The sequence below is a fragment of the Halyomorpha halys genome, unplaced genomic scaffold, assembly GCF_000696795.3.
Source record: "Halyomorpha halys isolate HHAL.00 unplaced genomic scaffold, Hhal_1.1 Scaffold301.1, whole genome shotgun sequence".
Taxonomy (NCBI): Eukaryota; Metazoa; Arthropoda; class Insecta; order Hemiptera; family Pentatomidae; genus Halyomorpha; species Halyomorpha halys.
The window spans coordinates 388,298-404,089 of record NW_027112712.1 but is presented as its reverse complement, the minus strand read 5'-3'; the positions used below and the strand labels follow the sequence as shown (position 1 = coordinate 404,089).

At 26.7% G+C, this 15,792-nt stretch overlaps 2 protein-coding genes across 3 annotated transcripts in view; one reads left to right on the top strand and one right to left on the bottom strand.

The window, feature by feature from the left end:
• LOC106680967 (calmegin) overlaps window positions 1–3,777 on the top strand; it is a 61,222-nt gene extending 57,445 nt beyond the window's left edge. For both annotated transcript variants that reach the window (XM_014421027.3, XM_067050506.1), the window contains exons 10-11: window positions 3–293; window positions 1,155–3,777. In XM_014421027.3, the coding sequence (XP_014276513.1) occupies window positions 3–293; window positions 1,155–1,238 (375 nt within the window). In that variant the 3' untranslated portion in view covers window positions 1,239–3,777. The remainder of the gene's footprint in view (window positions 1–2; window positions 294–1,154) is intronic.
• Window positions 3,778–14,207: 10,430 nt separating this feature from the next.
• The window catches only part of Dg (Dystroglycan), a 25,087-nt gene continuing 23,502 nt past the window's right edge, over window positions 14,208–15,792 (bottom strand). The window contains exon 15 of the mRNA XM_014421026.3: window positions 14,208–14,943. Within this exon, the coding sequence (XP_014276512.1) occupies window positions 14,350–14,943 (594 nt within the window). The 3' untranslated portion in view covers window positions 14,208–14,349. The remainder of the gene's footprint in view (window positions 14,944–15,792) is intronic.

Here is a 15,792-nt window from a genome sequence, read left to right as displayed (position 1 = left end):
AGGATACAGATGCTGAACACAAAAAAGATGATGATAAACCCCAGAGTACTGTTGGATCTTCAAGTCAGCCTTCTCCTGTGATTCAAGAAACCCAAGAAACTGATTCTGTTAAAGAAAATCCTTCATTTGAATCTATAGAATCTATAGAAATATCTGAGCCAATTGCCATTAGCGATGATGATGATTCACGCGAGGCAGTTGTATTTAGTGATAATGAAGTTGATACTAATGGATCTGAAAGTAACAATGCAAACCATGGTGATGATAAGGAAAATGAGGAAACTCATGAGAAGGTAATTTTTTTTTTAGTTAACATTTGTCTTTTCCTTTAGTCTAATGTTTCTTTGTATACATTTTCTTTTATGATTAGGTTATTTATATGTTTGTTATTCTAAACTGATGTTTAATATTCTTACTATTTATATTTTTTATTTAAAATAATATTGGTCATTTTAGAATAACAGACAGATCATATGGATATGAAATTCCTCATTGTTCAGCTGTTCAATCATTAAATATTGGTTCTTTATTTATATTTAGAGTTTATGCATTACTTAAAGATTTTAGTCAGTTTTAGAATTGGAGGAATTCAGTATAAGAATAATTTTATGTTATAGTTGAATTTAACTTTTTTTTTTTACTTAAAAAATTCTGATACAATATTGTTCTAATACATTGGGAATTCATAGTTTTTGCCTTGTTAATATTGAAGAACTAGGAGGTAACTAACAGTATCATTTATTATACTCTTAAAATATAGAAATAAAAGCTTATTGAATTTCAAAACAAAAGGAACAAGAGATTGAAATTTTTAAATTTAACTTTAATTTAAAGGATCCTTGGAATATAGTAATGGATTTTTTAACAAGTATCTAAATAGTTATAATATTTAGAGTTAATATGATAAATATTAGATTTCTTTCTTTGTAATGTATTAATTAGTTTTGAAGAATTGCATGTAACAATATATTATTAAGTAAATAAATTTATGTTTATAATATTTACACAAATGTACATTTTTAAAAAATAAATTACTTTTTGTTATGATTAAGAATAAATTAAAAAATATCTTGGCATAGTATCAGCCTTCTATATTTTTTTATTCTTAGTATTTGAAAGATTTTATAACTTATTCAGCATTATTTTTTTTCTAGGAAAAATCTCATGATGAAATGGAAGGTGGTGATCAAGAAACAGTTCTTAAACAAAGAAAATCGAAATCTAACAAAAATGTTTAATTTATAGTTATGTCCAATCCTTCTTTTTTTTGTTTTATTTTTTTTTTATTTGTTTGTCTTTGAGTTACCAAAGAACAAATATTTTGTAATGTGTGGCGGAGGATGCAAGTATTTATTATTTGTTATAGTAGATATTTATATAATATTCAGTAGTAGTTTATGTATTGTATATCAATATTTGTCTAGTTCTTTTTATTTTTTGTGTTATTTATCGAGATTTATTTATTTCCTCTGAGTTTTAAATTAAAGTATTAAACTTAACTAAAGTGTTGTGAAGATACTATGAAAATTATATATTTGTTAAACAACTGTTTAGGCAAATACCATACATTGTATTATAATAATGATTAACATTGTAAATGTTATTAATATAATAATGATAAACCATTGAATTCGTACCTTGTCTTTTTATAAACTTGTCTCAAAATTACAATTATAATAGCTATTGTTGTTAATGATTTTAACAGTAAGCAAAGGTATTATTCCATTAAATTTTTACCTTACCCTCTGATAAATTTGTTACACAATTATTGTGAACAGTAATCTTCTCACACCACCCTACTATTGTGGTTACACCTGTAAAAAGGTAATTTTTCCTATTTAAACAAAACATTATCCTTTCATTTTAGCCCTAAAACATTTGCAACACATTGATGTAGTTTACTAAAATTGGTAGCACTTGATCTTTTGTGAGTGAATACATTTATTTGATATTTATTAGTAGCTTTTGAAGTATGAAATGTTTGCTAATTATTTTTTACGTGATGTATTCTTTAAAAACTTGTTTATGAATACACTTACTTTACCTTACTGCATAATTTAAGTTATTAACGATATTCGTTATGTATACAGAAATCAGTTAACATTTAACCCTATTATTTCCCTATTTTATTTAATTGTTATTAATTTAGTTCTTATAATCAAGTTCTATAATTTTTCATACAAATTAATCTCAAGCCTTTTCTTTATGGGTTATTTAAGTACTATAAAATGTAATTTTTTGTTATTGAAATTGAAAGCTTATTTGTTGTTCTGTATTTTTTTTTTTTTTAATATTCTATGATTTATGAGGTGTGAAGAAACATTAATGCTCATTTAGTCTAATAATAAACTTGTATTTACAGGAAAAATCAATTTTTTATATTGAAATAATATTATTAATAGTATTATTTTGAATTGATAATCATTTGGTCAAGTTTTACTTATTTTATTAAACTAAATGAATATTCTCTAAAAAAAATTCCATGGGACATTTATATTGTTTGATACAAAAAAATGACTTTTATATTCCTACTCATAGAAGAGTCAAGAGAAAAAAAAGATGATTTATTTTTCTTCTTTAAAATGATATTATTATTCTTATCTGAATGTAAGATATTGCATTAAGTGAAAACTACCTTTATTATGCAATGTTTTTAAATTCACCATTATCGATAATATATTTTATTCTTATCTTATGGAGACTGCCTCATCCTCATGCTACTTCCTGATTTTCTTTTAGTAATTTATAACTAAAAATAATTTATGATTATTTTGTATTAATATTTTATCTCTTGCAGATAAAATACTATTTTATTTATTGTTTCTATATGTATTATCTAGATATAGGTAATTAGGGATCATTTTTACTTCTTATTGGTTATAAGAAAGTTTTTAATTATAAAATAGTAATAACCATTTTATGTTATATATGATGAATTTTTTAATGTGATTTAAAATTCAACTTGATCACATTTCCTTTTAAAATCATTATACTTTAATATTTGTAAGTTAAAGACTGAGTTAAGGATCTAAGTAATAATTGAAAATTTTTTTCCATGCAGATTTTCGTTAAGTATAAAGTAGTTTTCAGAAAACAGGAATTTGTTTCTCTGTTTTTATTGTTCAGATTTTTAGATAGTTATGTTCTTGGGGTGATAAATATTTCTATTTATAACTACATTATTTTGTTCTACATCTCATTTTTTATTAAAAATATTAATAATTGAAAACAATTATTACTTTTTTTAAGTTAAACAGTTCATATATTCATAATATAATTAAAATGGAGTTGTAAATTTTGTGTATACTTATTGCACTTTGAAAAATAATTCTATTTGTAACAAAGTGAGTTGAAATAATATTAATAGTGTTTAATGTATACCAACAGGGTTCCTCAGTTTTAAGGAAAGGTACCTCATATTATTATAGTTGTGCCTTTAAGAATAATGATATTCTTTTGCTAATGCTTATTTAGTAGAAACCTTATTTGTTAATTGTTATTAATCCCATATAGTCACTTACTGCTATTTCACCCATTAAATATTTATTCCCTTACTTTCATGAACTTTTTTTACTATAGTTATGTATCTACTGTTTTAGGATTGATTGCTTCCTTCAGATCTTAGATTATTTTGTATATTTCTAGTCAGAAAAATTAAAAATCTTTTCTTGATCCAATACTGTGCAACACATGATTCCCCATTGCAATTTTGATAAATGAATCAGTTCCCACCAGTGTTGTATCACTCTATTGAGAAATAAATTAATTTTTTTTTTTTTTGTTTCTTTTTTATCCACAGCTTCCTGAAGAGTATATGAATAGTTGGAATTAGAAATTAGATTTAGAATTCTTTTCAAAACTTTTAAAGTAGATCATTGTTGCTTGCTTATATATGTATTCCTTCAACAATAAGTTGAATTTTACCCATCTAGTTGGATAGTAGTTCAATATTTATGAAAATGTTATTCAAGTAGGTTTTACTTATTTTCTTTCTTTACATTTCAATAAAGAGATAATTAACTGTCATATTAAATAACATGAACAAATTGAAAAAGTATACATTAAAATGGTCAAGAGGTAAAACAGATAAAGATTATGACTCAAAAAAGATGATGTAAATTTTGAGAACAATAGTTATAAAAGTCTTCAAAATTAATTCAGGTTTTTTAACCATTCACTGAATATAATATTTTGTTATTTCAAATTCTATGGTGAAGCAGAAGCAGCAGTGTTTTCATGAGATAAGAGACTATTAGGAAATCTAGAATTTTGTCAAGATTAAGGAAAATAAGCCACAAACCAATATATAAATAATAAAGATGATGTTATTCAGGTATATGGACATTAAGGAGATATAGATCATTACGGGCAATGTTAAATATGTTAGAAATAAAGGAATTACCCATCACAAGTCCTTTCAAGTGAAAACTTGCCAGGGAAGAAAAGGGCCTGCAACAGATTTACATGGTCTTCAGCTTCCTTCTACAATTAAGAGGCATTTGGCTATAAGTATATTCATAAACATACTATCAACATCAAAAGAAGTGAGGATATAATTTTGAAGAACACAGTTTACATGAGATATTTCCAAATTTATCACCAATTTTTGAAGTTAGGACTTGATAGATCTTTTTTTTTTTTGGTAAAAATGATGTAACCTTTTTTTAAACAGAAATTTTGATTTCACTGTGTGACCGTTGTTTGACTTCTGGAAAAAGGACTTTTTTTTTTTTTTACATTTTATGCTCAGGGAAATTAAACATGAATATTTAAAATGCCTGATTGGAATAATAAAAAATATCCATGCTGAGTCCCAGAGGTTAGCATAGCATTATCTTACTTTAGATGACCTGATGTGTAGCTTATGTATCTTCTGAAGACTAGTGTAAAAGGGATGAAGTATCACTAACATCCCTCTATTAATGATTTCTATTATTTTTGATAAATTTATCAACTTAGCATAAATAAACATTTTAATAATACTTAAGATATTCAAAGAATAAAATAGCATCATTTAAAATTTATTTTATCTCCTATTAGTTAATGAATACAAGATGCTGTAACTCACTCTCAGTAAAGAGCCCCTCAGCAATATAACAAAATTTCAACAATACATAACTGTTTAATAAGCAATGAAACTCTGGAATATTTTATGCTCCATTCCTGGGCTTTTTTTTTATCCTGAATATATAATATTAATATGGGACAAGAACGTCACATTCCCATATGATTTTTGACTTCAATTTTGAAATTTATATCTAATGAAATCTGAACTAATGATATTGACATTGTTTATTTACTTAATTTACTGGGAAAAAACAAAAACTCAAAAAAGATGAAAAAAATATATTGTTACGGTATAATTGCAAGATTCAAATAGCGAAGTCTCATGTCTCTAGCAGTAAACACATTCAAAGTTTTGCCATGAATGAATTATTACTAATGATTCCTAAAGATATTGAAAAATACAGGATGCTTCAGAGTTAAGTGGCCAAGCTGAAAAGACCTCAAAACAAGAAAAAAAATTTCCTTTGAAGGTATGTCCACAAACGATTTGTTTAAGAGACATTCACACCTAAAGATTTTCATTGTTCTGAATTATTTAGGTTCTATGAAATAGATAAAACTTATTTATTTGTTCCAACTACTTTTTTAAGTAAACGTAAACATTAAATCCATATTCAATGTTGTTCAAAGTGATTTCCTTGGGCATTAAGACAGGCTCGGCATCTTTCTTCAACAGCAGCAGTGGCAGAACGGCACTGGATATGTGTTATTGTTTCACAAGATTAAATTATCATTCATAAGGAATTAAGATCATTGAACGGCCTTGCATAGACTTTTTGTTTAATGTCACCCCAAACAAAAAAATCTTGTGGTGCCAAGTCTGGAGAGCATATAGGCCAAGCCACTGGTCCTGCTCAGCCAATCCATTGATTGGGATAATTAACATTTAGCTATTGTTGAGGAGCTCGTCCGTAATGTGCAGGACAACCATCAAATTGAAGCCACATATACCTTCTCGAATGTAATAATAATACTTTATTTATTCTGGGACGAGTCCCTTTAGAATAATACAGAGAAATCAATAGATGAGGGCTGAGGAGCCTCAAAAAATGCAAAGAAATATAAACAGTCATTATAAAAAATAATATTAAGTTGTTTTCTTACTTTTATCAGTTGAAATAAAAAAAAGAAAAGAAAACAATGTAAAAATAATTAAGAATGATATAATAGTTAACTTACATATTTACAATTTTATGGAGTCTGAATGGATAAGAAATGATTGAACTGGCGGGATTTAAAGGTAGGGAGGGTATTGGAGCGACGGATGTTGGAAGGGATGGAGTTCCATAAGGATGAGGCTCGGATAATGAACGATCTATCGAAAGCAGTGGTTCGGTGGGCCCTTGTGTATAAATTATATTCATGTGTTACCTTCTTAAGTGGACTTATATTAATTACCTTAGTATTAATTTTCTATTATATTTTACACTTTTCTGTATCCCCACTCATTTGGTATATTGTGTTTCTTTGTCACTTACACACATTGTATCCCATTATTTTATACTTTGTGTTTCTATCTATGAATTTTTTTTTTTTCTTATATCTCTTCTCCACCTCTATTATGTTTATTACCATTTATTGTTCGCCTAATTTAAATACTTTTTTACTATGTTTACTTTAAAATTATTTTCGTTATTGTGGCATAACTGCCATCCCTACTCCTCCCAATACAAACGTGTCACTCTATCTTTGACTGCTGTCAAAACAGGTATGCATTCTGTCTCATCATTTGATTTGAAGTTTTTTTTTTCTTTTTTCATCTCTTTATTTGTACTTTATTTAGTATTCCTTCTCTTATCTATCTGTTACTATTACCCTTTTCATTTACTATTTACAACCTTTAATTTTTCTTATTATATCTTACTTTTCATTTTATACCCCTGTTATTTTCCACTTATGTTTTTTTCTTTTTTTCCTTTTTGTAACTATGTCAAGTGTTTGTATCTTTTTTAACCCTGACGAAGCCTTGCAACGTGGGGCAGAACGTTGGCTAAATAAAAATAGTATAATTATTTACTATTTGAGTTTTTTTTTTACCGCACCCGGACCATATTCCATTCATACATAACAAATAAATCTTATAACATTGAAATTTAATGTTTCTAAAGCTTGTCAAAAAATCATTTCATAGGATCAACAAAAATTTATTTACCTTAAAACTTTATTATTTGATGTAACAAAAATTAATAAAAAGTTATATTATGTTTATGATATAATTCTACAAATACATATATAAATATTATGAAAGCATCGGAAGTTAAACAGACCAATATAATATATAACTTAATGATCAAATTGGCATAAATCTGGCTGAGTAATCCAACAAACTAACTGTTAAATAAACAACTTTTAAAATTAATAGTAACAAAATAAAAATCTCGTGCAATATTAGTCACAGCTCATGATATCCTTTATTTTACATAGATGATTAGGATATAAAGGTTACAAACAGTTTTTTAAAAACTGCTGTTGACCTATAATTTTTACATTCTAATTGAGGCACAGAAACAGTTAAGGTGTGACCATAAAGTTGACTCAGTGTCTCCAAATAAAAAACAAATTAATTAATATTAAAAATCAGAAATAAAATGGAAATTAAACCATAATCGATCTAAACAGATTTTGCATCGAAAGCAAATATATAAAAAACAAATAAAATAAACTTCCTTAAACCAATTAAAAAAATAAGAATTATTTTAATGTTCACTTATTGATAACCTCAGGCTTAGCATCATTAGGACAATTTTAATTGATAATTATTTTTTTTTTGTTAAGGATGTAACAAAACAATTAGTTTATGTTTTATTTATTATGGCAGTTAATGTTTTGGCCTATCTATATGGATAATCTTTGAGACTAAAACTACATGCAAAACTAGTCTAATTCCATAAGAACTACTGATGTTGAATAAATAATGTTGGCTCCCAGAATAAATAAAACACAAACTAATTGTTATATCTATATTTCATTGATCATCAATGAAAAAATAATCGTTTTTACATTGTTAAAGGTTGCATCCTTTTGTAACTGTTACCACCTATAATTGGGCATTTTGCCTGTGGATGTAAATTTATCATGAAATAAATAAATTAAACTGCCAAACATCCTTGAGTGAACTTTGTTTTATAGAAGCTTTATATATTTTAGTAAAATCTCACTATTATGTATTTTTATCATTTCTTTTAAATAACAGGAAATAAGATTCTAAAAAAAAGTTAAGTGAAATGACATTACTAGTAAAATTTATCGTTTTCCATGAAGTTTGTTAGGCTATTCAAAATATAAATGTTTAACAAACAAATTATCTTAACTTGACAATGATTGGATCAATTCAAAAAGCTATATTGATTTAATAAAAAACTCTTATGAGGTTGTCACATGATGCATGATTTACTAAAAATGTAATATTTCTAATATGAATAGTAAAAAAGTATAAAATAATATCAACATATCTTATGATTATCTTATATCATATAATTATTTCTAAGACTTTGCCAAAAAGGCATAAGTAAATGACATGGCAGTGAAGGCATTTTTTTAAAAATAAAATTTATGAAGTATGTATCAATAATGAGGGTTAAATTAAGCAATAAGCATAACCGAAAATAGTTTGAAATGCTAATACAAAACATAGTGTCTTATTATTTGCTATTATAAACAAAATATGGAATGCTCCAAGTACACAAGTGTAGGGCATTATTTTTCTCTTTAGTAGATTAACATTTTTTAAACAAATTACTATAGAGAAAAAAAAACTATAGATACATCTACATTCCAAGGATTAAATTATTTGTTCCCAATAATACAGTATCACTGTGAATTTTTTAATAACACTTTGCACTCAAGGACTTCAGAGCGGAGCCATTTAAAATTTGTTATCAAATTTGAAGGCTCTGCTACAGAGACAATGCAAATAATTTTCAGTCCATAACATGATGACAAAGACAAATCGTAAAAACTATTGTGTATAAGATATTTTGCTTTTGGTGACAAATGCTGGTCGCGCATTATTATGCTGGTAAAATGAATGAAAACTTTGAGAGCAAAGGGTTAGTATAAATAAAACTTAGATTAGTCTTTTCTTAAATGGCTGTTGTCTAAATGGTTTTTAATGATATAAATCTAGCAACTGACTTAATGTATTGTTATGTTCCACTCAATTAGAATGTTCTAAACCTACATAAACAACTCAGTTTAAAATATTTTTATAATAAATCTAAAGTTATGAAATGTTTTATATGTAACAACACATACTATTATAAACTATGACATCGGATATATATATATATATAACTATAAAAAAGTTGAATAGATACTGACTTTTATAAGTTAATGTAAATTAAATAGTTTATTTCGCAAATATACAAACTAAGATAAATGAGTATGGTGTGCTGCTCACAGAATTTTTTCTTTAAGTTTAAAATAATCTGATTTTCCATTATCAGCTTTATTATCGAGTCAAATAATTTACCAAAGTACAGATAAATTGGTTTCTTACATCAATTAATATTAGGAAATAACCACATAGTATTTATAAAGCTGTTTCATTAAAAAAAAATGAGGTAAACTTATTATTAATCAATAAATAATAAATATATAATAACTATCTAGTATTGCCATATTATCTTATTCAATTTAAAATATAATAAAAAAATAGCTATAAAAACAGGACCTAACATCTTATCACGTTTCTTCCATTATTTGTTCTACTAATTAAAGAAAAAAATTGATGGACTGTGTTAATAAATTTTAACAAAATCCATGTGTAAAACAATGTCCTTTAAATTAATTAATGATTAAAAATGACATAAGATTAAGTACAGATGATTATTGGCAAACTTTGACAATGATATTTTTACAAAATAATTTTATTTTGTTTATTCAACATTTTTAATCATATGAAAGAAAGTAAATAAAAAAATTAAAATTAAAATTAACCTATTACAGTTGGGTGAAATCAGCTTCTATCTTACAATTAGAAATACTATCAAAGTTTCTCAACAATATAGTATTAATATGCTGAATTTATAACAAAATATAACAAATATTTTGTAATTATTTCAATAAGAGATTAACTCACCTAAAAGTTAAAGGTCAGTTTATTATATCAACATTTTTATGAGAAAGTAAACAACCATAAATGTAACCAAGAAGTGATCTTTCTTCAAATATTACTTGAAAAGCCAATTACAAAAATAAAACATGACATATTAAGAACAATGACAACCAATCAAATGTATTGGTACTAAATAAATATAAATGCACAATTATTAAATTAAAAACACAATTTTCAGTTTTATCACAAGACACTAAAGATCCATCCTAAGATATTCCTCTTAACCATATGAGTTACTTAAAATAGGAAAGCTTTACTTGGAGAACTACTCATTAATTTTTTAATGATGAAGATTTCAATCAACAACATACACATTTTTTTGCCTACTTTGATGTATTATTTTCTACTATTTGCTATAACAAAATTTTGAGCAATGATTTAAGAAGAGAAGATAACTAAGTTACAAGTGAGCACACATATATTCTGTGGTTTCACTTACATAAAATTTAATAATTTATTTTTTAAGAGCTATCCACCCCTAGTAAATGAATTCAGGGCAGAAATGAAAACTGAAAAATAATTTTTATTAAAATTTTAATAAATAGTGACTGAAATAATTTATATATCACTTATTAATATAACTTAAATTGGAACTGAAGGAACCTGTAGAGTGTACTGATTTTTTAAAGATATAATGACAGCATAAATGAAAACTTACAGTAAAGTTGTATATATTTTTTGTTAAAATAATTAGCAATCATTGACACAAGATATAACTAATAGCATCCAAAGATACATAACAACCATGATAACTCATCTCTTGGATGAGTATACTGGATCAAGGCTATAATTTTAATTATGTCAAGTTTACTAAAAAAAAAAAAGAATGCATGAATTTCTCTCAAAAATCACTTTCTTCAGTTGGAATAAGTTAATTTTTAGTGTTAAATAGATGATTTAAAATTTAAGTTCCAGTATATAATGTACATTTTTGTATATATAAACAGAAATACATAAATATTTATTTATACACACACATGCTTAGAACGATTGCTAGAATTTTGTTTTTACACAAAGGTTCTTGAAATGAAGATTTTTGAAATGTTATCAACAATTTATATTTTTTCTCCCCAATACATTGATAAATCATACCCAAATATGATGTAAATTATTTCAATTCAAACCTGTCCAGCCTGGGTAGAAACCAAGTCTTCCCCATCCACTTTAATAATTTTTGAAATTCGTAATTTCATAAATTTTACTAAGACTGCCTAGATTTTTTGTTAATTCATACTTTTAATCTCCAGTCATTAACTTTTTATAATATTTAAACAGCCAGTCAAGAGTTTAGGACCACAAGTTCTGTTGAGTAAAAACTGCTGAGATGATATTTATGAGTTAAAATACAACATATTACAAAAGTATATATATTTTTTCCTATCACACACTGTTTATATTGCAGTTATTTGAAATTTGTTTACCCCATCAGACTTAGAATTTTATCTAATTAGTCAAATTCTCAAGATAAATTAAGGGAAAAATTTATGTTCATCCTATCAAAATCAAAATAACTTGAGCATCGCTTTACATTTTTTAAAATTTACAACTATATTATGGAGAGTAATTTGTGTTTTTCTTAATACAGCATTTAATTAATGTCTGTGAATGAGGAAGTTAAGGCGTAGGTCTTTGCAACCTCGAAACTGCAGTAGCACTGGTTTGAATCCAGCCTGGAGGGGGGTTGACATTTATTTCTGTGGTGTTCCCACGAAATGAAAACTTGACTCAAACCAAATAAAACACTGTTGTAAATATAAACATAAACTGACAGGGTCTGAATTATTATTATTCTATGGGCAACAGACCATGGAGGCCTGTGATGTATCTCCCAATACTAGGATATATTCCCAGTATTAGGAAATACATTGCGGGTTTCTTGACGTGGTTTTTTCGCAGGGTGGGTTTGCCACTCCCACACCTATTTTTGTAAGTGCCACCCATTGGCTAACGGGCGTCACAAATGCCCGGGGGGAGGTTGTCAGTGAGTTTTGCATTATTTTATGCTTGAAAAAAGCCCAGGTGGGACCGGGATTCGATCCGACAACCTGTGGATTGGTAGAGTGGTGCGTTAACACGCTGCTATCGCTACCCCCCTGTCTGAATAGAACTAATAAAAATAAATATACAAAATTTAAAACACCTTAAACTAAAGAAAGGCAATACAAAAAAAATTATATAGCAGTAAATGATTAAAAAATAAAACTTTATCTTCAATCAGACAAAATTCCAATTGAAAGGGAGTTTGTGTGTATGGGAGAAAGAGAGAGTTTAAATGGTTAATTAGAGCGAAAACTCGCAAAAAAGAGGAAAAATTCAACACAGAATTATTATAGGAAAGATCCAAAGCCTTTAGTCTCTGTCTCTCAAATAGTAGTTAACTGGTCAACATTTTACTAATTCAGGTATTATTAGGAATGAAAAACACCAAATTGTAAGTTAAAGCTTATCAAATAGAAATAGAATATTGGCTAAAAGTTGTACAGTTTTTTATTAACAATTGTTTTATAGACATAAGGGTTTGTTTTTAAACAACAACCTTAATTATATTTTATGTATTTCATAAATTCAATATTTATATCAAAATATTATGTAATTGGCTTTCAAATAATTATGTCATGAATATTTTTGTAGCAGGGGGATGAAAATAAAAATATAAAATGACTCAAAATAATAATATATAATATGATATATTTCGGACTAATTAAAAGTAAATAAATAATAATTAAATAAAAATATTAAACATACATACATATGTATATGTGTGTGTGTGTGTATATATATACACACATATCTATGAAACTTAATTATTTAATTAAAATTTTATAAGCGATATTGCCTAATGTCAATTCTCTAATAAATAAAACGTAGCACTACAATTATGAAAATTCACAATAATAAAATAAAGACAAATAAAATAAGAAATTTTATTGAAATTACTTGTAAATATTTACAATAATAATTCAAAAGTAAAACTTATAAGTAAAATTAAAAAAAAAATTGATGCTTGCTGAAATATCTAATATAGTTTTTGCAAATACTAAAGTATTTAAATCAGTCTCTTGAAAAACACTTAAATTAAACACACATTTATATAATTGAGTGTGTTTTATATATACAAACATGCTAGAAACACATATTTTTGCCAATAACTTCCACTTTACACACATATAAATAAATGATAAATATATTTATATAAGTCAAATATGGTAGTTCATAGGTCATCTTAATTTTATAAATGGTTGAAAAAAAAGTTTGGTTCGAATTGGGTACAACGATCACTAGCAATAAATATTCATTAACTACATAAACATGCAAAGAGATTAGTCTTCATCACTAAATACACTTAGAACTTCCTGTAATACTGAATAACTTTAGTGTGAAAGTCAGACTTAAAGAAGTTCAAGCTAAATGAACACACCAACAAATGTTAATTAGTTTTTTTTTTAACCTAAATTTACAATTACAATATCATACGGACATTCTAGGACTTTGCTCACATAATTTTAGTATTACTTGTCTTATCTTCTAATGTATTGCACTTTTTACTTATAGAAGAATTAAATAAAGACGTGCAATTATTTATTTAATTTTTATATTTAAAAAAAATAAAACAAGACATTGACAGATTAAAATTTAATAGTGTATGTTAGTTAAAATATGAATATATAGGTATATATCAAACTGACGGAATAATATAACTTCTCAAAGAAATTCAAATGTTATGTTTTTTACAGCACTTGATTCATAAATGGAGAAGCACTTGGTTGTGTGGAGAAGAATCCTTAAAGCCACAGGAAATAAATAAAACTGTACATTAAAGCTATAAAAACCATAACTTTTGAACCAAGTGTTTTTCTGTCCAACAACCAACTATTTTTAGAAATGAACTGAAAGAAGCCTAAACAGAAACTACTAGAGATTCAAATTAAAAAAATTGAAACTTCCAAATCCATTTCCTAAAACATTACTTTACTGAGAAGTTACAGTATTCCATGACAGGTGTGATAAATATATCCTGACATAATCTTGATTAATAACTATAGGAGACATTAGTAATCGAATTGTTTTCATAAAAGTTTATCAGTTAAATAAAATTGAAATAAAAAGCAATATAACTTCTAGGAAAAATAAATAAATCCCTAAATAGGGAGATTTAAAAGTTAAAACTAAGGAGGGACATAAGGAGGTGGCATACGATAGGTGGGAGTTGGCTTTGGTCTTGCTGAATCTCTACTAGCAGTGAATGGAGGTGGGGGCTGATATGGTGAATCTTCTGTATCAGATAAAAGAGCAGTTGTAGCTAATGGTGGGCCTCTTTGGTATTCAGGAGGCGGCAAAGGTGGTTTTTCTTCTTTCATTATGACTGGGCTTTTATTTGTAGGTTCTGGTCGTTCATCTAATTCATCTTGAAATATGACGGGAATGCCTTTGCTGCGAAATGTTTGACGTTCATCTTCATCACCAACTGACATTTTTCCTGTCCTCCTTCTTCGGTATAATATGCATGCAATTATTCCAGCACACAACAACATTACTGTTATAACAACAGCAGGTACAATAAGACCAATTATAAAATGCTCATTATGAGAAACTGCAGTAACATCATTATTAGTAAGAATTTCAACACCACCTGCAGGAATTTCAATCAATGCTCCTTGGCAAAGACCAGTTGGTGTTAACCGAGCACTTTGCACAGGAAATTCTTCTCCCATGACACGTGCTACATTGCTTGTTAAGCGTTCATCATCCCCAAGAATAATCTACAACACAATTGATGAAGGTTAAATAATATCTTTAAAAAAATTTTTAGAGTTTACAAAGCTTAAATCATGGTTAATCCTAAATTAAGTTAAAAATATAAGTGAAAAAAAATCTTGAAATTAAAAAGAAGTGCAGATGGATGGATAAAAATTAAACTGATATTACCATCATATATTTTTGATTATAAAATATAGTAATAAATAAAGTACATTAATCCACTGAAAAAATATCATAATTACATACAAATAATTAGACAGATATTATATATTCATCATAATCCACGAGCCAATGAAAAAAAAAATCAAGGCATTTCACCCTAATTTATTATTACTTTAATTAAAACTATATACAATTAAGAGTCAAAATTATTAACTCAACAAACCATGGTAAGGGTAAATAAAAGATAGTGGCTGTACCAAAACATTATAACGAATTAATTTTTGAGTTCTGTAAGAAAAAAAGAAGTGCATTATTTCCTATTGGAAAATGGTTAAGTTTTGAATGGGTATACTAAACGTCCAGGGGAGCTGAATGGTTCAGTGAGTAAGGCACTGTACTCCTAACAAAAAGGACCCAGGTTCAAATCCAACTATGACAGATAATTATTAATTCTGTTACAGTAGACTAAGTCAATACTGTGGGTTAGCGGAGCTCTACGTCTTCCCAGCCTCATTAAGTGGAAACCGTTAATTGGGGGGAAATTTGGTGATTATCATGAAAATTATCTCTTTTATAACTGTTGTTCATGAAACAGTACTTCCTTACAATGTACTGAGCCCTTGACCTTTCATGGGTTGTAGGGGTACAGATTTTCATTTTTTTACATACTAAGTGTCCTAAAAAGGACA